At 47.3% G+C, this 27734-nt stretch overlaps 1 protein-coding gene across 1 annotated transcript; it reads left to right on the top strand.

Annotated features, from left to right (window-relative positions):
• Window positions 1-42: 42 nt before the first annotated feature.
• Window positions 43-27734, top strand: Nlrp5 (NLR family pyrin domain containing 5). Its single transcript, XM_059253588.1, has 11 exons — window positions 43-112; window positions 2002-2052; window positions 5574-7161; window positions 10405-10575; window positions 13305-13472; window positions 15022-15192; window positions 19085-19255; window positions 22626-22796; window positions 23995-24165; window positions 26234-26404; window positions 27489-27734. Exons 1-11 carry the CDS (start codon window positions 43-45, stop codon window positions 27619-27621), a joined length of 3036 nt encoding a protein of 1011 aa, XP_059109571.1. The 3' UTR covers window positions 27622-27734.

Below are 27734 nucleotides of genomic sequence, written 5' to 3'. Positions count from 1 at the left end.
TACGAGAAGCATTCTCTCTTCCTCTCTGTTGCAGGAAGCTCAATGAGTAACCCGAAAGAAGACAGTGAACCAATCCAGCATGACCCAGGATCAGATGAGAAACAGACACCGGGTATGGAAGCAGGGTGGGGTGGAAAGATGGGTACACTTAAAGCCATGTGGCATATAGTTTTACCTAAAGAGTTAGACCCCTGAATTCTTTTTATTGTTGTTTTCATTTTTTGTTTGATTTTTTGAGACAGGGTTTCTCTATTGTAGCCCTGGCTGTCCTGGACCTCACTCTGTAGACCAGGTTGACATTGAACTCAGAGATCTGCCTATTTCTGCCTCCTGAGTGCTAGCATTTAAAGGTGTGTGCCACCACAACCCAGCTACATCCCTGAATTTGTGTGTGTGTGTGTGTGTGTGTACACACGCGCAGTATTGGAGTTTGGTTTCTAGCACCCACATCAGGTGTCTCATAACCACCAGTAACTCCAGCTCCAAGAGATCCAACACCTCTGTCCTCTGCAGGCACAGGTGCTCACACATACCCACACAGACATGTAATTAAAAATTTAAAAACCTCTTTTTAGCGGGGCGGTGGTGGCACACGTCTTTAATCCCAGCACTTGGGAGGCAGAGCCAGGTGGATCTCTGTGAGTTCGAGGCCAGCCTGGGCTACCAAGTGAGTTCCAAGAAAGGCGCAAAGCTACACGGAGAAACCCTGTTTCAAAAAACCAAAACAAACAAAAAAAACCCTCTCTTTAAAGGGGGGAGTATTTTAGGAGGAATGAAAGCTAAAGTTGACCTCTGGCACCCACATCAGCATGTACACACATAACCTGCAATTAACACATACCACACACATGTGTACACACAATTCTGCTAAATTGTCTAGATTAAGGTGTGGGAGGGTAATTTGGAGTTTCTCAGTTCTAGATGACTGGCCTATGTGCCTATCCTTATACCTCTACCCCCACTGACTTTTAAGTGGTGTTTCTTTCAGAGTATATGACACTCTACACTTATCTGCAAAATTTGGGGGCCATTTCTTGGTCTTGTTGATTCTATCCTAAACTTTAAAATCACTTTGACAGTTTCTCAGAGGTCAGCTGGGCTCTTCGTGTGGGTTGCATTATATTGCGTAGGTCTGTGTTTGGGTATATAGCTAGCTGTATTAAAAAGGTTGAGTCTTGACTCTTAAATTGCTCAGTCAGTAAAATGTTGGCTGCCCAAGGACCTGAGTTCAATTCCCAGAAGCTGCATTAAAGGCCAGATGGAGGGGTATGTGCCTGTAATCCCAGCATGAGGAGGCAGACTCAGGATCCATGGTCCTTGCTGGCCAGCCAGTCTAGACATATTGCTGAGATAAGATTAGGTACCAGAGAGATGGCTCAGCAGTTAAGAGCACTGGCCACTCTTCCAGAAGACCCAGGTCCAGTTTTCAGTACACACACACATGATCACAACTGCCCTCGTCTAGCCTTAGCAGACATAGCATACACAAGGTACACAGACCTACACACAGGCCAAATAGCCATCAAATAAAAATAAATACATCTTTAAAATTAAGGTGATTGAGGGTGATTGAGAAAGACACCAAAAGTCAACCTCTGGTCCACATGCATGCACTCGAATGTGCACATGACCCGCCCACACACATGTACGCACAGCATCGACCACCCACCAGAGGACACCTCCAGACAAAAGTGACTCCAAATGCTGATACTTCTCAGCTAGTGGTAGAACCTCCAGAGCCTTCTCCTGGTCTGTGATGAGATTTTAAGTGTCTCATCTTGTGCAGGTGACCACAGCCACATGACTTCGTGTGGGCAGTAGCGGTATTAGGTACAGAACGTTTCGCAGCTCTCCTCCCCACCTCCAGCTCTTACAGTCTTTCTGCCCCCTCTTCCTCTGTGTGCCCTGAGCCCGGGGTGAGGGGAGTTGTCACAGAGGGTATCTCTGTTTCAAACAACAAACCTAATCGTGTTGGCTGGTTTTGTTCTCTCCCCTTTACAGAAGCCTTGCAGGCTGAGGAAGAAGATGCAGCAGGAGAGGCAAGTGAACAAGGTGAGGAAAATATTTACTTGTGGCCAACCTATAAGGAGGCTGGGTGAGAGCCGAACGTGACATTCTGAAGGGAGGTGGGGTCCCGGTGTCTCGGGTGTGTCCACATGAACCCTCTTGTGAGTCCTGGGGGTGAGCATCACGGACAGAGCCATGTGGCTCAAGGCGATTTGTGTTGGGTGGTGATTTATGAAAAGTTCAAAATAACCCCTAATTCCAGCAGACTGGAGCAGAGGCACAAGCTTATTTGACTTGTTCTAAACACAGCTGAGAGTGACCACCTACCCTGATCAAAATTAGAGATTTTATTAGGTTTTAAATGAGCATGCAAAGTGATGGATGTCAGTGTATTTTTTTACTTCAGTGGTTTTATTATCACATACTATATATGATGGGTTTTGACTATATTTTCATACACCTAGCCCCCCTTCTGCTTTGATTTTTGGCCACCTGATGTGTTTCATCAGGGTGGCTTACAGGAGCTTGGGTGAGAGGTTATCTACAGACGCCTGGGCACCTCACCACTGGATACACCACTGAAGACAATCCCATTGCCCCAGCCGCCATTGACTGCCTATAGGCCCTCGGGGAGCGGCAGGGCCTCCCAGGACTCAGGCTGGCTCAAACCCTGGATGTAGTTGAGAATGATCTTGATTCTCCTGCCTCCACCTGTGGACTGATGGAATTACATATGTGTATATAGCCACATCCAGTTTATGTGGTGCTGGGGATTGAACCCAGGGCTTCATGCATGCTAGGCAAGCACTCTGCCAACTGAGCCACATCCCCAGACCCACTGTGTCGTTGTTCGTGTACTTTGATCTAGTCCGCCCTCCACACCCTGTTGCTGGTCCTCTTCACCCAGTGGCCCACCTTCTCATATCCCTTTTTATGCTTCTCTCCTCTACCACTGAAGATCTCTTCTTCCCTTCTCAAGGTCTCTTTCCAGATTCATCACACGCACACGAACATGCACACTCATACACACACACACACACACACACACACACACACACACACACAAAGGAGAAATATGCGGTGTTTGTCTTTCTGAATCTGGTACATTTCACCTAATATAGCAATTGCCTGTTCCATCCATTTAACTGAATGAGTAAAAGTCCATTGTACATATGAGTCACAATTTTTCTCATTCCTTGTGTTGACTTAAAATATTCCATTGTGAGGCTTGGCCTATCTTCAATCCCAGCACTCAGGAGGCAGAGAAAGGTGGATCTCTGTAAGTCCCAGGTCAGTCAAGACTCCATAGTGGGACCCTGTCTCAAAAACATTAAATAAGTCAATATATTCCCTTGTGGAGCCAGAGAGATGGTTCAGTGGTTAAAGAGTACTGGTTGCTCTTGTAGAGGTCTAGGGTTCAATTCCCAGCACTCACATGGTAGCTTGTAACCATCTGTAACTCCAGTAACCAGCAATCCGAGGCCTCCCCTGACCTCTGCAGACACCAGACATGGGCATGGTACACATACATATATGCAGGCCAAACAATCATACACAGAAAATGTTTAGATCTAAAATAAAATGTATTTCATGGGCAAATGCCCTCTTCAATTCTCCTATTGGTGGGGATTTTCTTTTGCTCTTGTCAGTGGTTAAGAAGCCAGCTGCAAACACGTGGTGTCCGCTGAGGCAGCGACTGAAAACGGTGATGGGACTTGGGTGAGATGTTTACATTGTAAGACTGGTAGAACTGGGGGTCTGACCAGCTCAGAAAGAGTGCGGGAGCTGCATCCTGCTTTGCTTCAACAGCCTGATGGGAGGCAATGCTTGGCGTCAGGACGCTAGACCAGTGGTTCTCAGCCTGTGGGTCATGACCCATTTGGGGGTCAAGTGACCCTTTCACAGAGGTCACATATCAGATAGCCTGCATACCAGATATTTACACTAGCATTCATAACAGTAGCAAAATTATGGTTATGGAGTAGCCATGAAAATAGTTTTATGGTTGGGCTTACCACAGCATGAGGAACTGTATTAAAAGTCACTGTGAGCCAAGCACTGTGATGTACATGCTATAAATGCCACAGTATCTGCTCAGCAGCCTTGGTAAAGGAATCAATGTCTCCATTTTACCCATGAGCAAACAGTCATGGAGGATTGACAGTGAACGTTACACTGACTTGTAGAATGAGATCAACCTCTGCTCAAAAGTAAGCTTGCAAATGCAAGCTTCTGCCTAGTTATGTCTTAAAGAAATGGGACTGCCACTTTTGTTTGGAGGTAATAGATAAAATTAGTTTGGGAGATTTCTCTCTCTGTGTGTGTGTGTGTGTGTGTGTGTGTGTGTGTGTGTATATATATATGTGTGTGTATGTATGTATGTATGCACCTGTGTCTGGCGCTGGAGACTATGAACTCAGATCAGTTCCATAAGCACTCCACTGCTGAAAGGAGTCTCTGATGCTCATGAGATCTGAGTCACCTGTGGGCGGCAAGTTAGACACATAAGCATAGACTTCTACGAAGGCATCAAAGAGCAGTCTGGAGCATGATTGTAATAATTAAATCTGTAGATTTGAAAACAGCGAGGAGGTCTTGGATCCAACTGCAGACTGGCTCCCTGGGGCTTCTGGCTCTGCAGGAAAACCTAAATTCATTAGCATAGCTAATGTTTAATATGAGGATATTGCATTGGTCCAATTTAGCAAACAGAGATTAAGATCTCAAGATGAAGTACTTGCCTTGCATGTACAAGGACACGAGTTCAGGTCCCAAGAACCCACATAAAAAAAGTTGGGTATAAGCCAGGCGGTGGTTGCGCACGCCTTTAATCTCAGCACTCAGGAGGCAGAGTCAGGCAGATCTCTGAGTTGGAGGCCAGCCTGGTCTATAGAATGAGTCCAGGACAGCCATGGCTACACAGAGAGACCCTGTCTTGGGAAAAAAAAGATGGTTGTGAAAGCAATATGCTTGTCATCACAGCAGTGGCAAGATGAGATGGAGAGAAAGGCAAATCTCTAGAGCTCACTGGCCAAAGATGATCCCAGCCTACTTGGATCTCGTTAGAAATACATTGCTCAGAAGAAGCTGGGCTATGGATGTAATTAAGTTGACAGAGTGTTTGCATAGGATGTATAAAGCCATGGGCTTCAGTCCCTAGCACCACATAAAACTGGGGCCTGATGGTGCACATCTGTAGTCCCATCAGTTGGGTCATAGAGACAGGAGGATCAGAAGTTCAAAGTCAGTGTTGGCTACATAGCAAATATGACGGTCTTGTCTCAAGACAGATAATAAAGTATCGAGAACATTGTACACAGCCATCTGACTTACAGCAGGAGAAGGGGGGGAGAGGCATATTTGATTCATTATACATATAATAGTGAACAATTGAAGGCAATTAGCATATTAATCACCTTAAATGTCCATCATTACTGAAAGTCCATTCAGATTCCTCCCCTCTATTTTGAGATGTTTTAAGCCATTGTTAATTAGACTCATCTGGCAGATATGCATGTCGGTCTCATAATCTTAAAAATAAGATTTTGTTCAAATTTTCTCTTCAGCTGTCTCTCATTTGACTTCATACCATCTAGGTGACATACAAGGCTATAAGACCCATGTGATAACTAAATTCAACACACATGTGGTTGTACACTGTGATAACCCAGAGATGCGAGTGTTGTTGGAGGCCCTGAAGCCACACCAGAAAATCTTCTCGCCTCACACTGTTATCCTACATGGAAGACAAGGAGTTGGAAAGTCGGCTTTGGCCAGAAGTATCATTCTGGGCTGGGCACAGGGTAAACTCTACCAAGATGTGTCCTATGCCTTCTTCTTCTCTGTTAGAGAAATAAAATGGAGAGAGAAGAGCAGTTTGGCACAGTTGATTTCCAGGGAGTGGCCAGACTCCCGGGCTCCGATGACAGAGATCATGTCCAAACCAGAAAGACTCTTGTTTGTCATGGATGGTTTTGACGATCTGGGTTCTGCCCTTCTACTTGAGGACACGAGGCTCTCTGAAGACTGGGAGGATGAACAGCCCATATACATCCTGCTGTACAGCCTCCTGATGAAGGCTCTCCTACCCGAGTCCTTTCTCGTGCTCACCACCAGAGACACGGGCTTGGAAAGGCTCAAGTCAATGGTGGTGTCCCCTCTCTACATATTGGTGGAAGGACTGTCTGCAACCAGGAGAGCTGAGCTGGTCCTTGAGAACATCTCTAACAACCATAAAAGACATCAAGTCATCCATTCCGTGATAGATAATCACCAGCTGTTTGATCAATGTCAAGTCCCCCCCATATGCTCGCTGGTCTGTGATGCTCTGCAGCTCCAGGAGAAGCTGGGAGAGAAAGGCCCCCCAGTCTGCCAGACTTTCACCGGTTTGTATGCCACCTTGGTGTTCTACCAGCTCATGCCGAGAGATCCTTCCCGGAGCTGTCTCAATCCGGAAGAGCGTGTTGCCCTGATAAGCTTATGCAGGATGGCAGCAGAGGGAGTGTGGGACATGAGGTCCGTGTTCTATGCGACTGACCTGCAGACCCACGGCGTGAGGGAGTCTGAGATCTTGGCCCTCTTTCACATGAACATCCTTCTCCGGGTTGACCACAGCACCGAGTGGTACTATGTTTTCTTCCACCTCAGCCTGCAGGAATTCTGTGCTGCCTTGTATTATGTTTTAGAAGGGCTGGAGAAATGGGATCAGCACTCCTTCATCTTTAAAAGCCCGAGGAGCCTCAGGCCGACTGACTTCAACACTCACCTCCTTGGGATGAAGCGTTTCTTATTCGGCCTCATGAACAAAGAGACAATGATAACCCTAGAGGTTCTGCTCGGATGTTCCGTGCTCCCCACTGTGAGGCAGAAACTCCAAGATTGGGTCTTTGTGCTAGGTCAGCGGGTCAGCGCCACCAGCCCGACGGATGTTCTGGATGCCTTCCACTATCTCTTCGAATCTCGGGATGATGAATTTGTTCGCTGGGCTCTGAATAGCTTCCAAGAAGTGTATCTTCTGGTTAACCAGAAGATGGACTTAATGGTATCTTCCTACTGTCTCCAGCACTGTCAGAACTTGAAGACACTGCGGCTGGATGTCAGAGACATCTTCTCAGTGAATAAGAATACTGATCTGTGCCCTTTTGTTCCCCCGGGGTGAGTATTGGGTGGTTTTCATCCTAAGCCAATTAGTAAATTTTGTGTTATTGGGCTTAGATATGACGTTCAGTAATATTCAGGGTACCAGACGGCTCTTAAAGAACAATTCACTTATTAACAGGACCTGATCCAAGTCTGATTTGTCATTAGCTACTAGATAAGCCCTTCAAAACCCTTGAGTCCCATGCTGGGGATATAGATCGGTCTGTAGATAGATCTCGGAAGACTGCTTGCCTAGCATGAATGAAGCCCGGGGTTCACTCCCCAACACGGCATAGACTGGGTGGGGCATGGAACACACTGCGAGCTGATCTCTCAGGAGACAGAGGTATCAAGCTAGGTTCTACTACTAAGCCAATCAGAACAGCCCAATTAATAACATACAGAGAAAAGGATTTTTGTTCAGTGGGGCCACATTGGAAAAAAGGGACAAAAAATCAAAGATCAATAGGTCTCTATTGATCCCCCTCCCCACAGTTCATCTTCTGGATCCTGAAGTGAGGTTAAAATAGAGAGGTAGAGGTCCAAGGACATGTACATCTAACTAGTTCTGATCAAGGTGTGATCCCTGCCCACCATTGACTCATAGTCTTGCTCCAGTCTCTCCAGCAAGGCGGGCTGCTCTGTGTGGAATTTCTTTCTTTCTTGCCCCTCTGGCTGGTGCCAGGCTCCAGCCTTTCCCTTCTCCCAGTGTGAGATTCCTGGGAGATTGGGAGTTTCTTGGGGTCCGTTGTTTCCAAAGTCTGATAGATTGATGGACAGATTAATGGACGAAAAGTATCTAGGCTGGAGAGAGGGCTCAGGGGTTATTGCTGCATTTCCAGAGGACCAGGGTTCAGTTCCCAGCACCCAGGTGACGTGGTTCACAGCTGCCTACAACCTACAGCTCCAGGTCCAGAGGCTCCAGTGGCCTCTTCTGGCCTCCGCAGGGATCTGCATTTATGCGCACATAGTCACACACAGGCACATGATGTACAATACATATAAATAAAAATAAACATTGAGTATTTTTAAAAATAAAGTACCTTCATCTCTGTAAGATGGTTACAGAGGCAGGAAGATTGGATAGTAAAGATTTTCTGGGACCATTTTAGCAGGTTTTAGATCTGTAATGCATTAATATCATCATCATATATTAAATCATGATGTGCTCATGATCTTTAAGTTGGTTCTCCTCTTCATTGAGATTCTGTGACCTTTGACCAGCTTCCCTTCCCTTCCCCCCAGTCTCTGGTGACTCCACCACTCTCTACTTCTGGGGATTCTTTTTTAACTTTAGTTGCCTTTTGTGTGTGTGTGTGTGTGTGTGTGTGTGTGTGTGTGTGTGTGTGTGTGTGCATGTATGCACATCATGACACACGTGTGGAGGTCAGAGGAAGACATGAGCAGTAATGGATCCTCTCCTTCCACTACAAGGGTCTTGGGGTTTGAAATCAAGTCTCCAGGCATGTGTGACAAGTGCCTTTACCCACTCAGCCATCTCAGTGGCTTGGATTTGACCTTTCTCTGAGCCCGCACACATGCGTGCAACCATTCACCATTTGCCTTTCAGTTTTGGTAATCCTTTTGTCCTGTTGTTACCCACAAACACCTGTAACTCGAGAGGAAAGTGGACAGCACAGTGGTCATGAACACCACATCAGCGATTGACCCTCTTTACACGTATTTCTACATTCAGCTTACTGCACGTATACCACGGACACATGGCACAAAGCGTGAAGGAGCCAGGTGCCATAAGTTGAGAGCTGGCAAGTCACAGCTCAGGCTGCTCCTTAGCTTCCCCCCAGAGATGTGCGCACAGGAAGGAGCATCTGGTCTCTTGAGATCTGTAAGATCTGGACTTCCTAAGAATGTCTTAAAGGGGCAGGCCCATGTTCTAACAATACTCAAAGGTGGGACTGCTGTATCACGTACTTCCGTCTTAATTCTGGAGGTCCTTGTGTGTTGTTTTTCCATAGTAGCTTGTTAAATCTCCCTGGAGAAATGCAGTCTCTACTTGGAGTTGGAGAGATGGCTCAGAGGTTCAGAGCACTGGCTGTTCTTGCAAAGGTCCTGAGTTCAATGCCCAGCACCTACATGGTGGCTCACAACCATCTGTAATGAGATCTGGTGCCCTCTTCTGGCCTACAGGCATACATGCAGACAGAGCACTGTATACATAATAAGTAAATCTTTAAAAACAACAAAAAAAACCTCTACTCACCCCAATTAGGAAGTCAACAAAAATATTAGAGTAATCATTCTATCAAAGCCAGTTTGGTGAAATGGCAAGTTTATAGGGTTGCTTACAGAAACATGGGTGACCCCCAAAATGACTGCATCACAGGAGAGTCTCACCTCTTATAGACAACGGCCTCATGGAAAGCTGTATTGTGGAGTCATGTCTTCAGTTAACCATTTACTTCCACATATATTCTGGCATCCCCCAAGATCACTTGCAGCAGAAGGAGGGAAAGAAAGAGCTAGAACCTCCAGGCCAAGGGTCCTGTAACCTAGTAAGGATTATCAATAATTCCATTGTCATATACCTGGCTGTTCCTTTATTGTTCTGTTAATTGCCTTAGCTTACTGGACGTGGAGATCTCTAATCCAGGATGGAGAAGGAAAGATCACATGATCTTCAGAGCTTAAAAAAGAGAGAGAAAGAGAGAGAGAGAGAGAGAGAGAGAGAGAGAGAGAGAGAAAACAATCCAGGCTGGAGAGATGGCTCAGCAGTTAAAGAGATCTTGCTGCTCTTCCAGAGAACCTGGATTTGGTTTCTAACATTACATTGTCTATAACTCCAGCTCCAGGAAGATTTGATGCCCTCTTCTGGCCTCTGTGGGCACAGGCACACATATGTACATACCCACACATAGACACACATGCGCACTCTCACACGCATGCCCAAAGACACCCATACACATAAAAATTAATTTTTTAACAGCATAACAATACAGCTGCACCATTTTGCCACTAGCGGGTGCTAGACTTTAAGTCAACGTGTGTCTGGGGGGGCTGAAGGCTCCTGATCACTCTAGCATACTCCCCAGGGGATGTTGGAGTATGGAGGGAGGCAGAACGTGGGGCTGGTCCTGTAGAGCAGGAAGCAGCATCCACTGAGCTGGCTTTATTTTCTCGGCTGTCCTGGGCCACCTGACAGTCTGGTCTCCCTCCTGTGGCCTTACTGTGGCCTTGGTCACTCGTGTTCAAATCCACCTGCTCAATCCCCTGCCTTTTTTCTCCCCCTCACCGACACAGGACACAGTACAAGCCCCTCATCCTGGAGTGGTGGGAGAACTTCTGCTGTGTCCTCGGCACCCACCAGAACCTGAAGCAGCTGGACCTGGGCAACAGTGTCCTGAATGAATGGGCCATGAAGACACTATGCCTCAAACTGAGGAATCCGACCTGTAATGTACAGACTCTGACGTAAGTGCCACCCGGTCTGATACAAGCAATCCTTCCCATGGCTTCTCCTTGCCAAGACAAGGTCCGTCTATAAACCCTGAGACGTGTCCTGAGAGGATAAGTGTTTATATTTAAAGATGTATGAACCAAGTTCCCCGAAGTACAGGATGGGAGCTGACTAAAAGACCACATTTAAAACAAAACAACGAGGTGCATAGGTTTGAGGCAGGCTTAATTGCTATGGGTTTTGAAGGATGCATAGGAGTTGGTTAGTAAAGGAAGACTATGAGAAGGAGGACTTTGGGGGCTGGTCATAGAATATGAGGTAATAGATCAAGGTGCATGACTTACATAGCTCTCTCAAATCACTCTTTAATACCTTTAAACTAGTGAATGTTGTACAAATCTATGAACAGCAGATGGTTAAATATATCAAGAGTAAGAGCAGTGAGTCTGGGAAAGACACTGATGTGAAGATTCAGTTTGCTGGAGGAAACGGGCCCCGATGTGGGAAAGCAGAATTTATACAGAAAGCAGAAATGATACAGTATAGAGAGATCTAAACATAACGGGGCCTTCAAAATGGAGGGGTTTCCCTTTACCGACTGCAGAGCAGCTGTAGAGTGAGAACAAGGTGGAGGGGCTGGAGAAGATACTCAGTGATTAAGGGCACTGGCTCTTGTTGCAGAGGACTTGGGCTCTGTTCCCAGCACCCACACAGTGGCTCACAACCTCTGTAACCCCAGCTCCAGGGGGTCCAAGCCCCTCTTGCCACCTCCACAGGCTCCTGCACACACACTCATGTGGGAACACACACATGCACATTAAGATCTTTTTTAAAAGAGTGTGACTATTAATCCCAGCACTCGAGAGGCAGAGGCAGGTGGATCTCTGAGTTCAAGGCCATCCTGGTCTACAGAGTGAGTTCCAGGACAGCCATGGCTACAGAGGAAAACCCTATCTCAAAAAAAAAAGTGTGAATGAGAGAATGCCCAAGCCATCAAGAGAGGGATGTTGAGTCTGAAGGTACTTCACTCAGCAAATCCCCCTGAGAAGTCTACATCAAACCCCCAGAACAAAGGAAAGGTCTGACTTTGTACAACCTTTAGGAGTAGTGAGAAGTTTCACATCATGTGATTTAGTTGTACATGACATATGTAACAAGGAGCATGGAGGACCCAGGTACCTTCAGTTGAGGGCTAAGTCACAACAGAGACAGCTTTATAACTCTTGTCCCAGTGAGAGCTGTAGGAGGCTGACCTGTCCTTGGGCTGTGGTTGGCATGGCCTGTTCTCAGTCTGTGGGAAGTGTGGTCTGTTCTCCTGAGGCTGTGGGGAGAAGTGGCCTATTCTCAGTCTGTGGGAGGTGTGGCCTGTTCACCTCAGGCCGTGGGGAGAAGTGATCTGTTCACCTCAGGCCATGGGGACAAGTGGCCTGTTCTCCTGAGGCTGTGGGGTCTAGCCTTCTGAAATAAATGCTGTCTTTTAGGGGCAGCCCCATGCTCTGACAATATTAAAAATCAGAGCCTGCTACAGATGCCATGTATCTTAGAGTAGGAGAATATACATCAGCTCTACTTGAGACAAGAAGTCCACTCCTCAACTTGCCCTCCCAACCCAGGGGAAAGCCACATGACATGAACATGAAGCAGGCTAATGAGCAAACGCCTTGAGTTCCTGCCCTGACTTCCCCAGATGATGAGCTACAAGCTGTAAGATGAAATAAACCCTTTCCTCCCCAAATTGCTTCTGGTCGTGGTATTTTATCACAGCAATAGAAACCCCAACTAAGACAATGACCCAGAGCGATCATGGGGAGCAAAGGGTTTGTTTCATCCTGTAACTCTCACACTGCTACAAAGTGAGTTTGAGACCAGCTTGGGATAAATTAGACCCTGTCTCTAAAGGGGAAAAAATTGTCAGGAGTGACAGATAGCACAGGGCTGTAATGGCGGCATTGGAGAGGTGAGGGAGGAAGACCAGGGGTTGAAGGCCACCAGCACCAGGTACTGTGAGACTGCCTCAGAAACAAAGGGTGTGTAAATAGTTGCCACTTTGAGAGCTAGTGTAGAAGCTTAAGAGTGTAACGAGTCTTTTTTGGTCCCACCAGCCAGCTCCCAACTAACAACACGAGGCTTATTAATTACGAATGCTTGGCCTGAGCTTAGTCTTGTCCCACCAGCTCTTATAACTTAACCCATTTTTATTAATCTACATTTTGCCTCAGGGCTTTTTACCTTTCTTTCATTTTGTGTGTCTGGCTCCCTCCAAGTCTGTTGGTGTCTGATGGGTGCCTAGATTCATCTCCTCCTTCCTTTTTCTCTGCCCGGAAGTCCCACCTATACCTCCTCTTTATTAAACCACTCAGTGTACAAACATCTCACAATATAAGAGAAAGAGAATTAGCATGTATTCCTCACACCTCCCTCCCTACCTACCTACCTACCTCTCTCTCCCTCTCTGTCTCTCTCTCTCTCTGTCTCTCTGTCTCTCTTTCTGTCTCTCTGTCTCTCTCTCTGTCTCTCTGTCTCTCTCTGTCTCTCTCTGTCTCTCCCTCTCCCCTCTCTCTCTCTCTCCTCTCCCTCTCTCCCTCTCCCTCTCTCCCTCCCTCCCTCCCTCTCTCCCTCTCTCCCTCTCTCCCTCTCTCCCTCTCTCCCTTCCTCTCCTCCATCCTCCCTCTCTCCCTCCCTCTCCCTCTCCCCCTCCTCCATCCTCCCTCCCTCCCTCCCTCCCTCCCTCGTTTTTCTGCAGGTTTAAGGGTGCAGAGGTAACCCTCGGCCTTCAGTATCTCTGGGTGACCCTCATTAGCAACCGGAAATTAAAATACCTCAACCTGGGGAACACGCTCATGAGGGACGATGACATCAAGTTAGCCTGCGAAGCGTTGAAACACCGGAACTGCTCCCTGGAGACTTTGCGGTAAGCATCAGCTACGGTTATCAGTGTGTGGCTTTTACTTAAGAGTCTGGAATCATTTCCAAAAAGTTGCCCCCCCCCAAAAAAAAAAACCACTATTTAAGAGGATTGGAGAGAGGGGGAAGGAAGTCCTGGGGGAGGTGGCCATACTAATTTGGCAACGCTATATCATTGGGGGTGGGAGAGCCAAGAAAAAGAGTGGGCTGCATGCCAGCAAACTGAACGAATCAAGTAGATTGTAAGGTATGAATGCTGTGCCACAATGAAACATTTTCAGTGTGTCGTGAAAATCACAAAACAGGACCAGTGGGATGGCCCGGGGGGAAAAAGTAGTTAGCCACTAAAGCCTGGTGGCCTGAGTTCGATCCCCAGACCCCACTTGTTGGAGAGAGAGAAATGACTCCTAAGAGTTGTCCCTGGCCTCCACGGGCACACTGTGGCACGTATTCATATACATACATTAAGTAAATAAATGTAAAAAAAAAGATTGAAATCAAACATTGCGTGCTGGGGAGGGCAGTGTGTTCCTCTGTGTTCACACTGTGGTTGCTGAGTCGGGGATGGCAAATTTGAGAGGCCAACCTGGTTTGCCTAGCAAGATCCTGTCTTCAGAAAAAGCGGTCTTGGGGGGGGGATGCTGGGGAGGGCAGTGTGTTCCTCTGTGTTCACACTGTGGTTGCTGAGTCGGGGATGGCAAGTTTGAGAGGCCAATCTGGTTTGCCTAGCAAGATCCTGTCTTCAGAAAAAGCGGTCTTGCGGGGGATGTCTGCGAATGTAGCTCGGGTGGTGTAGTGCTTGTGCAGCGTGCGTGAAGTGTCGCTTTCGGTCCCCATCCCTGCACAAAACCAAGCAGAGTGCCCGAACCTCAAAGCCCAGCGCTGAAGAGGTAGAGGCAGGAAAAGCAGAAACTTGTAGCCCGAATCCAAGAGGTAGGTAGAGGCGGGAAAAGCAGAAGCTTGGAGCACGAATCCTAATTGGTCGCTCAAGATCAGCCTTGGCTTCTTAGTGGTTTTGAGATCAACCTGGGCTACCTGAGACCTTGTCTCAAAAGGAACGGGTCCCATGGGACCTCAGGAAGTTGCTTTGAATGGTTATGTAACTGTGGCGAGCTTTCTAAATGAGGGCTGACACAAGCTATCCATCAAGTCGTGCTGAGGAGTTGGCACTTTTTTTTTTTTGCATTGGATTTTGTTAAGTGTGTGCACATCCATGCTCATGCCACAGCGTGTGTGTGGCCAGAGAACCACGTATAGTGAGAATGGGTTCTCTCCTTCCACTGTGTGGGTCCTGGGATCAAATTCGGGTCTTGGTCTTGGTGGCAAGATCCTTCAGCCCCTGAGCATCACTTAGCCCTGTGCTTTCATTTAGCAAATATAGATAGCCTGTTGGATCTGGTGTGCTGGTTAAGAGTGTTGGCAGGTTACTTATGAGGAAAGGGAAAACTATTTGTGTGCACATACCTCCAGTTCCTAAGGTGCTGAGTCAAGAGTGTGTTACCCTGGGTTACCCAAGAGGGACGAGAAAAAAATGTCTCAGCTGTCTGTCTCTGCAGATTGGATTCTTGCGAGTTAACCTCCGCCTGTTACCTGGAGATCTCCAAGCTCCTTCTCTCAACTACCAGCCTCAAATCTCTCAGCCTGGCAAGAAACACCGTGGTAGAAAAAAGCATGAGGTCACTCTGTGAGGCCTTGAGTAGCTCCACGTGTGAACTGCAGAAGCTGATGTGAGTCTTGCTCCCTCTCACTCTGTGACTGTGATGTATCAGAGATGTCCAGGAGATGGGCGGGTAACTCCAGAATGAGGCCTCATGGGAAAGCCTGGTGTTGGGGCATAAGAGAAACCCCGTTCATTCAATCATAGCCCTTCCTGTGCAAAGGGAGCCCAGTGGGAGTCAGCCCAGGAGCTCTGTACCCAAGACCACTGTACTGGCAGAGCCCCTTTGGAATGTGACGCCTATGTGAGTCAAGTGGGTTAGTTCACCACTTGACTCCACAGTTAGAGATAATCCACTCATTCAGTAAATAATGACTTCCTTCTTGCCTGGCCAAGCCCAAAACAGAACATGGACATGGTTGCCACAGGGTATAGTTGTATATGAATGTAATCCAGGAGGCTAAGACAGAAGGGTCATAACAAGTGTAGGTGGGCCTGAGCTACAGAATGAGCTCTTGCACACATGCGTGCACACACACACACACACACACACACACACACACACACACATATCAAGAAAATAGGGAGATGTACTAGGGAGGTGTATCTGGGTAAAGAGCATGTAGAGAAAATATGAGGACCAGAGTTCAGATGCGCAGAACCCATGTAAATCCAGATAGGCTCAGTGGGTTACACGGCACTAAGGAAGCAGAGACAGGATCTTCAAAGCAAGATGGCTTGCCAGACTAGCCAAATTGGTAAGCTTCAGGTTCAGAGAGAGACCCTGCCTCAATATATAAAATGGAGAGGGATCAAGGAAGATGCCCCGTGTCAACCTCAGACCTCCCCAAGCATGCGTGCACAGACATTTGCAGCTGCGCACAAGTGTGCATCCACAGATACACACGTATACATACATGTGCATACTACACATGCCAAAATGTAGGAGGGTACTAACAGAATGTCATCCAAAATGCCAATCAGGTAGCTCAGACCTCCTGTGAAGACAAAGGGGCCAACAGAGGGACCAGTCTAAGAGTGTTGTTTTGTAAACATACTTCAACATGGAAACATGGGGCGGGGTGGTTCCGTGTACCTTACGACCAATGCTCCAAAGGAAGGTCAGTCGTTAACTGGTCAAATTGTCCTGTGATTAGAGCGGAGAGTGACAGATGAGGTAGTAATTATAGAAACCGTTATTTAAATCGTAGTGAGATTTATTGGATCTTACTGGTGCCTTTTACTTCCATAGACAAACAGGTCTATGGAATGGCCATTGTCTTCAGTCTCATTGGCAAACAAGGAGGCAGTTTTAGGCTAAGTCACTCATTCATGAGAGAACTGTTAGCAATTGGCAAAACAGGAAATGAAATCCATGGTCACTGCTCAGAGCTGTGGCCGGCACCTGTCATGGCTCTAAGTTTGTTACTTTGAAGTCACTGTAAATACTGAAAACCAAATAGTACATCACCCTTTAAAGGCCAGAGGCAAGGCTGGAAAGATGGCTTCGAACTTAAGAGTACTTGGCTGCTCTTGTGCAGAGGACTTGGATTTGGTTCCCAGCAACCATATTAAATTGCTCACAACCACCTGTAACTCCAGCTTCAGGGCCTCTGACACCCTCTTCTGGCCTCAGCAGGCACTGTAACCTACATACACATACACATAAATAAAAATCTTAAAGGCTAGAAGTGGAAAAAAAAAACCACACACACACAACAGATGTCAACATAGTTGCTGGACATTAGTCCAATACAACTGGTGTCTATTTCTTCACCAGCAGAGACCTCCATTCCCTCCCCAATTAGTGATACTGAATATCTGATCCCTGCACCCTAAGAACTCCAGGTATGTTGATGCAGTTAGCTGGCCTGATGAGAAGGGGACTACAAAGCTTTTGTTTTCCAGTCTGGCAGCTCTTCCTTTTTATGGCTGAGTATGAGGTAATCGAGTAGATTACACATTGTCGACTGTGTCAAAATACGTATTCACATAGATTACACAGTCAGTCTATTGCCACACAGAGGTCCTCCCTGCCCCTTAGATTTATAATGTTCAGTGAGAAGGAGAATAACAAAGACCAAAGATAGGCCAGTGAGAGATGGATCAGCTGGCAAAAGATGCCCGGCAACGTGAATTCAACCCTCAGGGCCCACACAGCAGAAAGAGAGAATGGACAACCACTAAGTTGTCCTCCTGACTTCCACGTGCAAGCCATGGTACACATGTGCTAAGAACGCCAGGTATGTTGATGCAGTTAGCTGGCCACAGCCCGATGAGAAGGGGACTACAAAGCTTTTGTTTTCCAGTCTAGTAGCTCTTCCTTTTTATGGCTGAGTATGAGGTAATCGAGTAGATTACACATTGTCAACTGTGTGCATGGATCAGATATTCAGTATCACTAACTGGGGAGGGGGATGGAGGTCTCTGCTGGTGAAGAAATAGACACCAGTTGTATTGGACCAATGTCCAGCAACTATGTTGACATCTTTTTGTTGTTGTTGTTTTTTGGGTTTTTTTTTTTTGCTTCTAGCCTTTAAGATTTTTATTTATGTACACATAAAGACAAAACCTGGTAAGGAATGACAGGAGGACAGGGAAGTTTTTAAATATTTAAAAGTTCTTTGTACATACGAAGATTGACTTGATTTCATAGGTATCTGTACATTAGGGCAGTACCTATGGAGGACAGAGAGAGCATCAGATCCCGAGGAACTAGAGTTATAGGTGGTTGGGAGCCATCCAATATAGATTCTGGGGCCTGAACTAAGGGTCCTCTGGAAAAGCAGCAAGCTCTCTTAACCACTGAGCCATCCCTCCAGACCCTATATGTGTATATATTTTATGTTCAGTGTATACACTCACACACCGTGCACTGTTCCTTCTTATTCTCCTGGACACATTCATTTCTTATTTTCATGACATTCATGCATACACAATTGTGTGTATGTATATAAAATTCTGGGCTGGCTGGTGAGATTGCCACCAAGCCTTGGTGATCTTAGCCTAGGTCCTTAGAGCCATGTGGTAAAAGAGTAAACTGACTCAGTTGCCCTCTGACTAACACACTGTGCCCCCCATACATGCACATAATAAATGAAATGAGCTTTTAAATAAGTGTGAGGCTGGCCGGGTGGTGACAGTACACACTTTTAATCCCAGCACTCGGGAGGCAGAGGCAGGTGGATCTCTCAGTTTGAGGCCAGCCTGGTTTACAGAGTGGAGTTCCAGGATAGCCAAGGCTACACAGAGAAACCCTGTCTCAAACAAATAAAGTGTGAGGCTGGAGAGATGGCTCAGCAGTTAAAGACCTGTTGCTCTTCCAGAGAACATGGGTTTAGATACCAGTACCCACATTGGGCATCTCACAATCCCCTCTAACTCCAGCTCCAGAGAATCTAATGCCCTCTTCTGGTCTTCCTGGGCACCCGTACAACATGCACATAGATACAGACATGCACATATACACATGAACATTTTTTAATTTTTTGGTTTTTCAAGACAAGGTTTCTCTGTATAGCCTTGGTCATCCTGGAACTCACCCTGTAGACCAGGCTGGCCTGGAACTCACAGAGATCTGCCTGCCTCTGCCTCCGGAGTGCTGGGATTAAAGGCATGCACCACCGCCCAGCCGCATAACCATTTTTAAATAATTTTAAAAAAATTTAATTTAGATCTAGGAACCACAAATGAAATTGGCTCAATTCACTTAATATACTTGTCTCTGGTTGCTTCTGTTTTCCTACAAATGATGTAACTCCATTCTTCCTTATGGCTGAAAAATTCTCCGTTCACTGCATGCACATTTTCCATATCGATTCCTCAATTGCTGGACACTCTGGTTGGTTCCATAGTTTAGGCATCGTGAGTGGTGCTGTGGTAAAGGTTGGTGTGTGGGGGGGGGGGGGGAAACATAAGAATGGACCTCATGGTTGCCTCTATTGGGGGGGCTCTCCTTGCAGACTGGACGGCTGTGACCTCACATCTGTCAGCTGCCAGGTTCTGGCCTCAGCCCTTCTCAGCAACCGGACCTTGACTCACCTGTGCCTGTCAAACAACAGCCTGGGGGCTGAAGAAGTGAGACGGCTGTGTCAGTTCATTCGCCATCCAGAATGTGCTCTGCAGAGACTGATGTGAGTCTGGGTCGGTGGCGACTGGAGCCATGGTGTGTGGTAGGAACGGCATCCTGCGGTATACTTGTTAACTTTCCTGTTGCTGCGTTATAACACCCTGACCAAAAGCAACATAAAGGAGTTTATTTTAGCTTGTGGCTCCAGAGGGATAGAGTCCAGCATGGTGGGCGAGGCTTGGCAACAGTCATAAAAAACACAATGGCAGGATCAGGAACCGGCTGGGTACATGTTTATACACACACAGGAAGCGGCAAGAACAGGAAGTGAGATGAGGTTCAGCACTGACATGCCTCCTCCAGCAAGGCTCCACCTCCTAATGGTTCCGCGACCCCCCTAAAGAGCGCCCCCAACTGGGAACGAGTGTTCAAACACAAGCCTTGGGGAGGACATTTCATATTCAACCCACCAGGCTCAGTATGTTTAGGGCTCTGGTTCTAGGACCCTCCTTGGTATAAAGACCATTTTGTTACCGCCACTTGTGTAAATGTTTTTAAGATGACTCCAGGCTTTTATTACGTATATGTAGGGGTGGGGATGAGTGCCCCAGCACACACAGGCAGGTCACAGGGCCAGTTGCAGGAGTTGGTTCTCCCCTTCCATGTGGGTCCCAGGATCAAACTCAAATCATGAGGCTTGGTGCCTTTACCCACTGAGGCATATCACCAGCCCTCAAGATTTTTTTCTAAATACTGTAACCTTTATTTTTTAATTTGTGTGTGTACATACAGGTGTGTTTGTGTGTATGTGTGTGTGTGTGTGTGTGTGTGTACAGAGGGGTGTGTATGTGTATAGAGGTGTGTGTGTGTGTATACAGGTGTGTGTGTGTATACAGGTGTGTGTGTGTGTGTGTGTGTATACAGGTGTGTGTGTATACAGGTGTGTGTGTGTATATACAGGGCTGTGTGTGTGTGTGTATATATATATATGTGTGTGTGTGTATGTATACAGGTGTGTGTGTGTGTGTGTGTGTGTGTGTGTATACAGGTGTGTGTGTGTATATACAGGGCTGTGTGTGTGTGTGTATATATATATGTGTGCGTGTGTGTATACAGCTGTGTGTGTGTGTATATACAGGTGTGTGTGTGCACATGCATGTAGAGGCCAAAAGTTGCTCCATCTTCTATATGAAGTCAGGCCCTCTCGCTTGAACCCAGCTTGCTAATTCAACTAGACTGGCCAGCTGGCTCAGGGGATCTCCGTCTCGGCCTCCCACCCCCTGAGATTGCAGGAGGGTCACCAAGCGCCCCACCTCCACATTTATATGGATCACTGGGATCTGAACTCGGGTCCCTGTGGTTGCAGGGCCAACACTTTACCCAGTGAGCCATCTTAGTTACTGGTAATACAGAGTGGAAGGGCATGGTGCGTGTCTGTACAGAGCTGAGAGTCTGTGTGTGAGAACTGATTGAGATTACTAGGGAAGCTGGGCAGACAGCCCAGTGGTAAAGGGCCTGCCACAGACGCACGAGGACCTCCGTTCAGATCCCCTGAACTCACATCATAATTAAAACAGGTGATTGGTTCACCATTATAATCCCAGTGCTGAGACGCAGGAGACACAGGCCCAGCCTGGGGCTGGCTAGCCAGCCAGCCTCACTGAATCAGCAGCAAATGAGAGGCCTTGTCCCCAAAAACGAGGTGGGTTTGGGCTGAGAGATGATGGCTCAGCAGTTAAGAGCATTTGCTGATTTTGGAACCCAGGTTCAGTTCCCGGCCCCCAAATGGAGTCACAACCATCCATAACTTCAGTTCCGGGGATCTCGGACCCTCTTTTGGCCTCTGTGGGCACTGTACATGCACATGGTAAATATGTATATTGCATCCAGACACTTAGACATATAAACTAAAAATCTTTAGAGCTGTAAGTGGATCACTCATGAGAAGCAACTAGGTGGCCTCCACACATATGCGCATACAGAGCATAGACACACACACACACACACACACACACACACACACCTGACAAGACTGTTCGAGGTAGATGTAGATGATTCAGCTAAGGCCACAAATACACAATATCGGAGGCTCCTAGGGAGGCCGCACACGGGGGCTGCAATGGGAACAGCATTCTCCGTGGCTGTTGTGTGGCAATGTTCCCACGTAAATGTTTTTAAAACTGCTGTTGGCTTTAACCATCTGAGGCCTGACAAAGAGAATGAGAGCTTCTTGTTACTCAGATCAAAGGAGTTTGCCTACCCCGGTTATTGGGGGCGGAGGGGGCTTATGTCCTGCTGCTTATTCCCTTTGAACAATTAGTCCACCAATGACTTCTTGTGAATAAAACATATGGTGTGGGGTAGTGGGTAAAGGAGCTTGCCGCCAAGCCTAATGACTTGACTCCAATCCCCAGGACCCACATGGTGGAGGGAGAGAGCCAAGTGTCACAAGTTATCCTCTGACGTTCACACACACACACACACACACACACACACACACACACACACACACTGCAGCATGCACTCGCTGACACATATAATGTAATTTGGAAACATGTACATGCCTCTGTCCTCAACCAGGAAGTGTGTTAAGGTAACTTTAGCCTGGTGGGGTGGTGTTTTACTTACAGCTACAATATTCAGGATGTGGAGGCAGGAATGTTCTAGGTCATCCTCATCTACAAAGTGAGTCCCAGCCAGCCTGGCCTACTGAGACCCTGTCTCAAAAATGTAAAATAGAAGCCTCAGCAGGTGAAGGCGCTTGCTGCCAAGTCTAACTATGAGAGTTTGATCCCTAGGACTGGTATGGTGCAAGGAGAGAACCAACTTCCACTAGTTGTCCTCTGACCTCCATTCATGCACCTTAGCATATGTGCAATCACACACACACACACACACACACACACACACACACACACACAGTAATTTAAAATTAGATTATATGAAAATATTTATAATAAAATATTCCTGTATATTCTATTATACAGGAGAAATAATAATGCAGGAGGGTTGGAGAATCTGTGTGCCTGCATGTGTGTGTGTGCACACGTGCAAACACACCTGCCACAACATGCATATGGGTGGCAGAGAAGGTAGGAGTAGGTTATCTCCTTCCACCACGCAGTTCCCAGAGAATGATTTCAGGTTGAAGTTCTCGGCCTTGATGACAAGCACTTATACCTGCTTGTACCATCCTGCTGGCCCGGTCAGAATTCTACTCGCTTCCAGTATGGCCCAATGCTAATAGTTCTCCCAGTAACTGCCAAGTTCTTTAACCTACCCACCACTGAAGGCTGATAGCAATGGGTAACGTAAATATGAACCCCATTCTACAGAAGAGTAAACTGAGGCAGAGAGGTGTCTCTTATCCAAGGCTATGTGTGCCGTGTGTGTGCAGTGCTCATCCTGTCCTCTTCCCATCTGTGTCCCCGTAGACTGAACCAGTGCGGCCTCAAAGGAGATGCCTATGGTTTCCTGGCGCTGATGCTTATCAACAACAGAAAGCTGACCCACCTGAGCCTGACCATGAACCCCATGGAGGATAGCGGGATGAAGCTTCTGTGTGATGCTCTCCGGGAGCCGATGTGTCACCTCCAAGAGCTGGAGTGAGTAGGCAGTGGTATTTGAGGGGCATCTCTACCGCCCAGGTTTCTAGAAGGCGAGAGAGATAGACAGGGAGACATGAGAAGTTTAATTCTATGGTTAAGTGCTCAGGCTTCTGGGAATCACACTAGCTGTGTAAAGTGATGTGTTGAGTCGACAGCGTTGAGGGAAGGAAGGAATGACTGAACAGGACCCCTGAGGTAGGATTACGAGTTCAGGGTCACCCTTGATCCCTTAAGGTCTGTTCATTTCTTCAGAGATTATTTGGTTTGGTGGGGTTTTTTTGTTCGGTTGGTTGGGTTTGGGTTTTAGTTTTATTGTTTCTGTTTGTGGTGCTCCAGGCATGGAACTAAGATCCTTGTATGTGCACTCTACCACTGAGCCACACCCCCAGCCCCTCACTGGGGGATTCTAGGCAGGTGTTCTACCACTGAGCCATGCCCCCCAGCCTCGTATACAGTTATTTTTCCAAAGATGCCTCCATTCATCCACACCCACTCCACCGCTGTCTCCCAGACTAATGTGCCATCCACTCTGTGCCATTCATGAGAGTAGACAGAAAGGCCATCTCTTGGGGATGGAGGGATGGCTTCATGGATACAGCACCTGCTGAGCAAACACGAAGACCTGCACTGAGATTTGCAGAATTCATGTCGAAGCCCCCTGCACATGCTTATAACCCCAACACTAAGGGAGGAGGCGGCCAAGCAGATCCCAGGGGTTCACTGGCCAGCAAGTCCCTCTAAAATGACAAGTTTAAGGCATAGAGAGATAGAGGAGTATTCCTGAGGTGTCGATCTCTGGACTCTACACAGGCGTGCACAGGTGTGGATACACCCATACCCACCCATACCTATGCACACATGCATACACCACACATAGAATAAAGACCATCTCTCTTTAAATTACATGTGTTTATTTTCTTATTTGGAGTGAGGGCCTTTATAGGCAACAATGCCCACTTGGAAATCAGAAGACAGCTTGCAGGACTCAATTCTACCTTCAACCACATGGTTCCAGGGGCTCAAACTTAGGATCATCACTGGTGGTGACAAATACCTTCATCCACTGAGCCATCTCGCTGACCCCAAGACAGTCTCTCAGAAGAAAATAAAGGCAGTGTTTCTAAATGTTTCTGAATATTACCCCCGCCATAGTCCTTCCCCACTGAAGGACATGGATTTCTCGTGTCTCCTGCAGACTAGTGGGCTGCCAGCTCACGGAGGATTGCTGTGAAGATCTGGCCTGCGTGATCACAGCCAACAAGCACTTGAAGAGCTTGGATCTCGGTAACAACGCCCTGGGTGACGTCGGAGTCATAGCCCTGTGCAAGGGACTGAGACATAGTGACAGCTCCCTGAAGAGACTTGGGTAATTTCTTGGGGGTCACTTCTTTGAGGACATGAGCATGACACCAGGGTGGTGGTGTGATGTTAAGGACCTTTGTGGAGTCATGGGTCTGGGTGTCAGATACTCATTGAACTTCCCTTCTGTGATGGGCATGATGCTGGGTGCTGAGTGGTGGAAACAGAGACAACTAAGACCTTGGTGGTGCAGCACATGGAATCTAGCAAGAATGAACCCAAAGCAGCCAGTTACACCGGTGGTCCTTAAGACGTTCGTGTCTCAACCACCTGGGAAGCCTCTTAGCCCAGAGTGCTACCCAGATGCGATGACTCACACCGTCATTCCAGCACACAATAGGATGAAGTAGGAGGATCACCTTGAGTTTGATTCCAGTCTGGGCTATGCTGTGAGGTTCTCTGAGATTCTAACACACGCATGCACACGTGCACGCTCCCACAGACACACGAGATACACATACATAAAAATAAACTTTTTTTTAAATACTAGAATGTGGGCCAGTGAGATGGCTCAGCATAAAGGCTCCCAACAACCCGAGTTCCGATGTTGGGATTCAAATGATATGAGAAAAGCAACCGTAGTAAATTGTCCTTTGACCTTCGCACATGCACCCCAGCAAGCATACACATGCACGCATGCATGCACAAAACAAGTGCAACTTTTTAAATATCAGAGCGCTCTGATATACCATCATCAATTGGTTTTTCTTCCCTTAGAGCGGAATCTTTCTGTGCAGCCCGAGTGGCCTGGACCTTACGATCTTCCTGGCTCAGCCTTTTGAGTGTGAGGATTACAGGCGTGTGCTACCATGCCCAGCTCCGGGGCGGTTTAATCTTTTTATTTAAAATGTGCCGCATGTGCATATGTGTGTGTGCCTGCGTGTGTTTGTTTGCATCACAAGCATGTGTGTACCCAGCAAGGCCAGAAGGAAGGCATCAGATCTCCCAGAGCCAGAGTTACAGGCTGCTGTCAGCCGCCTGATGGTGGGTGCTGATACCCAAGCCTGGGTCCTCTGCAAGAGCAGCAAATGCTTTCAACCACTGAGCCCATCTCTCCAGCCCCTTGTCAATGATATCCGCTGGCATGCTGCTCTTCTTGGGATAAAGCCCTAAAATTTTTATTGCCATACATTCATCCTACATAATATTGGGTTTCACAGGGACATTTTCATACAAATACATATAATGTTCTTTGACCAAGTTTACACACACACCTCTGAAGCTTCTCCTCCCTCATCCCCTACCCCATTCCATCAGTCCCCTTCATTCCCCTAGACAACTTCACATCTACTTTTAGAGGCATGTATGACTTTATGTATCTACTTACAATCTGGGCTCCAAGACCAAGAGAAAACAATGCATTATTTCTTTCCAAGTCTGACTTAATTCATTTAACATGCTAATCTCCAGTTTTATCCATTTTCCCAGAATGCTAAACCTTCAGAGTTCTCCATTTCATCTCATAATGTCATAGTCTCTAGCTAAGCTCTGACTGTCTAGACATGGTTATCTGTTAAGGGTCCTCCCACAGTATCCATGTGGCTTCTGGGGCATCATGTGCATGTCTGGACATCCTGCCTTCCTCATACAGCACCTTATCTTTGAGTTGCTGGTGCAATATCATTTTGGGGGGGCAAGGGGAGAAGGGTTTCTAGACAGGGTTTCTCTGTGTGGTCCTGGCTGTCCTAGAACTCACTCTGTAGACCAGGCTGGCCTCAAACTCAGAGATCTGCCTGCCTCTGCCTCCCAAGAGCTGGTATTAAAGGCATGTGCCACTACCACCAGGCACAGTATCACTTATTAATCAGCAAGTATTTCTGTGTTCCTTGTGTCGCCTGTTGTATTCCCTATTCCAGTGTCTCTAGACATTTTCACAAAGACAGTTTGTGGTGTACCCAGCAGCTCTCAGAACCAGAACCAGAACCAGAACTTAGAATTTGGAATGTTCGAGCTCTTCCACCAGAGCAAACTCTGGGGAGAGAGCCCCACTCACCTTTTTTAAACATTGGGTTGAATCGCTTACGGGCTGAATGAAGGATCCACCACTGACGGTTCTTCCTTGGGCTTCCGGGTAGGTTGGAGGCATGTGGGTTGACTTCCGAATGCTGTGAGGCACTGTCACTGGCCCTGTCTTCCAACCGGCGTCTCGCCAGCCTAAACCTGATAAAGAATGACTTCAGTACGTCAGGGATGTTGAAGCTGTGTTCTGCATTCCTGCATTCTACCTGTAATCTGCGGATAATTGGGTAAGTCAGCCCAGATGAGGTTGATGGTGAAATGACTCCGTGGAGCAACTTCCCCAGGTAAGAGCCAGGAGCTTTATCCAAAGTACAAGTTTTATCACATGGATATAAATGCAAAAGTCCAAGGAGCGACTCTAGGGATGGAGCATGCCATTGAAGGTAGGCAGGGAGAGGATGGTGGATTGGGAACCTGGCTGGGTGAGGTTGGCAATCTCTACCTAAACATGTCACAAGGCACATGCACAAACAAGCTCAAAGGGCCAACTGGAGCCACGCAGTGGTGGCGCACGCTTTTAATCCCAGCACTCAGGAGGCAGAGGCAAGCGAATCTCTGAGTTCCAGGCCAGCCTGGTCTACAGAGCAAGTTCCAGGACAGCCAAGGCTACACAGAGAAACCCTGTCTTGGAAAAAAAAAGTTAAAAAACCCATCCACGTGTACCAGTGAGGCACAAGGCCCAGCGGTCTTTGACTTAGCAGTTGTCTGTGAATTGTGTCCCACACAAGCCCGAGGGTTGAGAGTTCTGTTGCCTAGAACCCATGTGAAAGCCAGATGTGGCGGTGCACACGTCTGCAGTCCTAGCACTGGGGAGACAGAGACCAGAAGACCCTGGAGTAGTTCATTGGTCGGTCAGCCTGTCTAGCCAATCAGCAAGCTCTAGGTTTAGGGAGTTTGTCTCAAAGTGAAGAATGATGTAGAAAGACAAATGACAATGATCACCTGCAGGCTGGAGAGATGGATCAGAGGTCCTGAGTTCAATTCCCAGCAACCACATGGTGGCTCACAACCATCTGTAATGAGATCTGGCGCCCTCTTCTGGCCTGCAGGCCGAACACTGTATACATAATAAATAAATCTTTTAAAAAGAGAGACAATGTATCACCTGAACACTCGAGTCTGTGTGCACACATACATACAAAACACATATACAACACAACACACATACACACACATGCACACATGCATGTACCACTCTAATTGAGAGTTCTCAAACAGGTTTGTAGTCCTTAATTTGGCTTCCAGGACATCTGAGGAAGGGGGGAAACAAGTCCAAGATGGGTCCTAGTGTGACAGTCCCTTTCTTCCCAGCCTGTGGAAGCAGCAATACTATGCCCAGGTGAGAAGGCAGCTGGAGGAATTGCAGTGTATCAAGCCCCACATGGTGATTGATGGTGACTGGTATTCCTTTGACGATGACGACCGTAACTGGTGGAAAAACTGAAGACATGAGTCCCCTTCTGCCCTGGGTCCTAGGACCTCCGTGTCTGGGAACTGTTTGTTCCACCTCGGACAATGTAGCAGGAATAAAATAAACACTTAGCATTTGGAAAAGCA

This window comes from Peromyscus eremicus, chromosome 1 (assembly GCF_949786415.1).
Source record: "Peromyscus eremicus chromosome 1, PerEre_H2_v1, whole genome shotgun sequence".
NCBI classification, from domain to species: Eukaryota; Metazoa; Chordata; class Mammalia; order Rodentia; family Cricetidae; genus Peromyscus; species Peromyscus eremicus.
The sequence above is the reverse complement of the archived record's forward strand: the minus strand, read 5'-3'. Positions and strand labels throughout refer to the sequence as shown.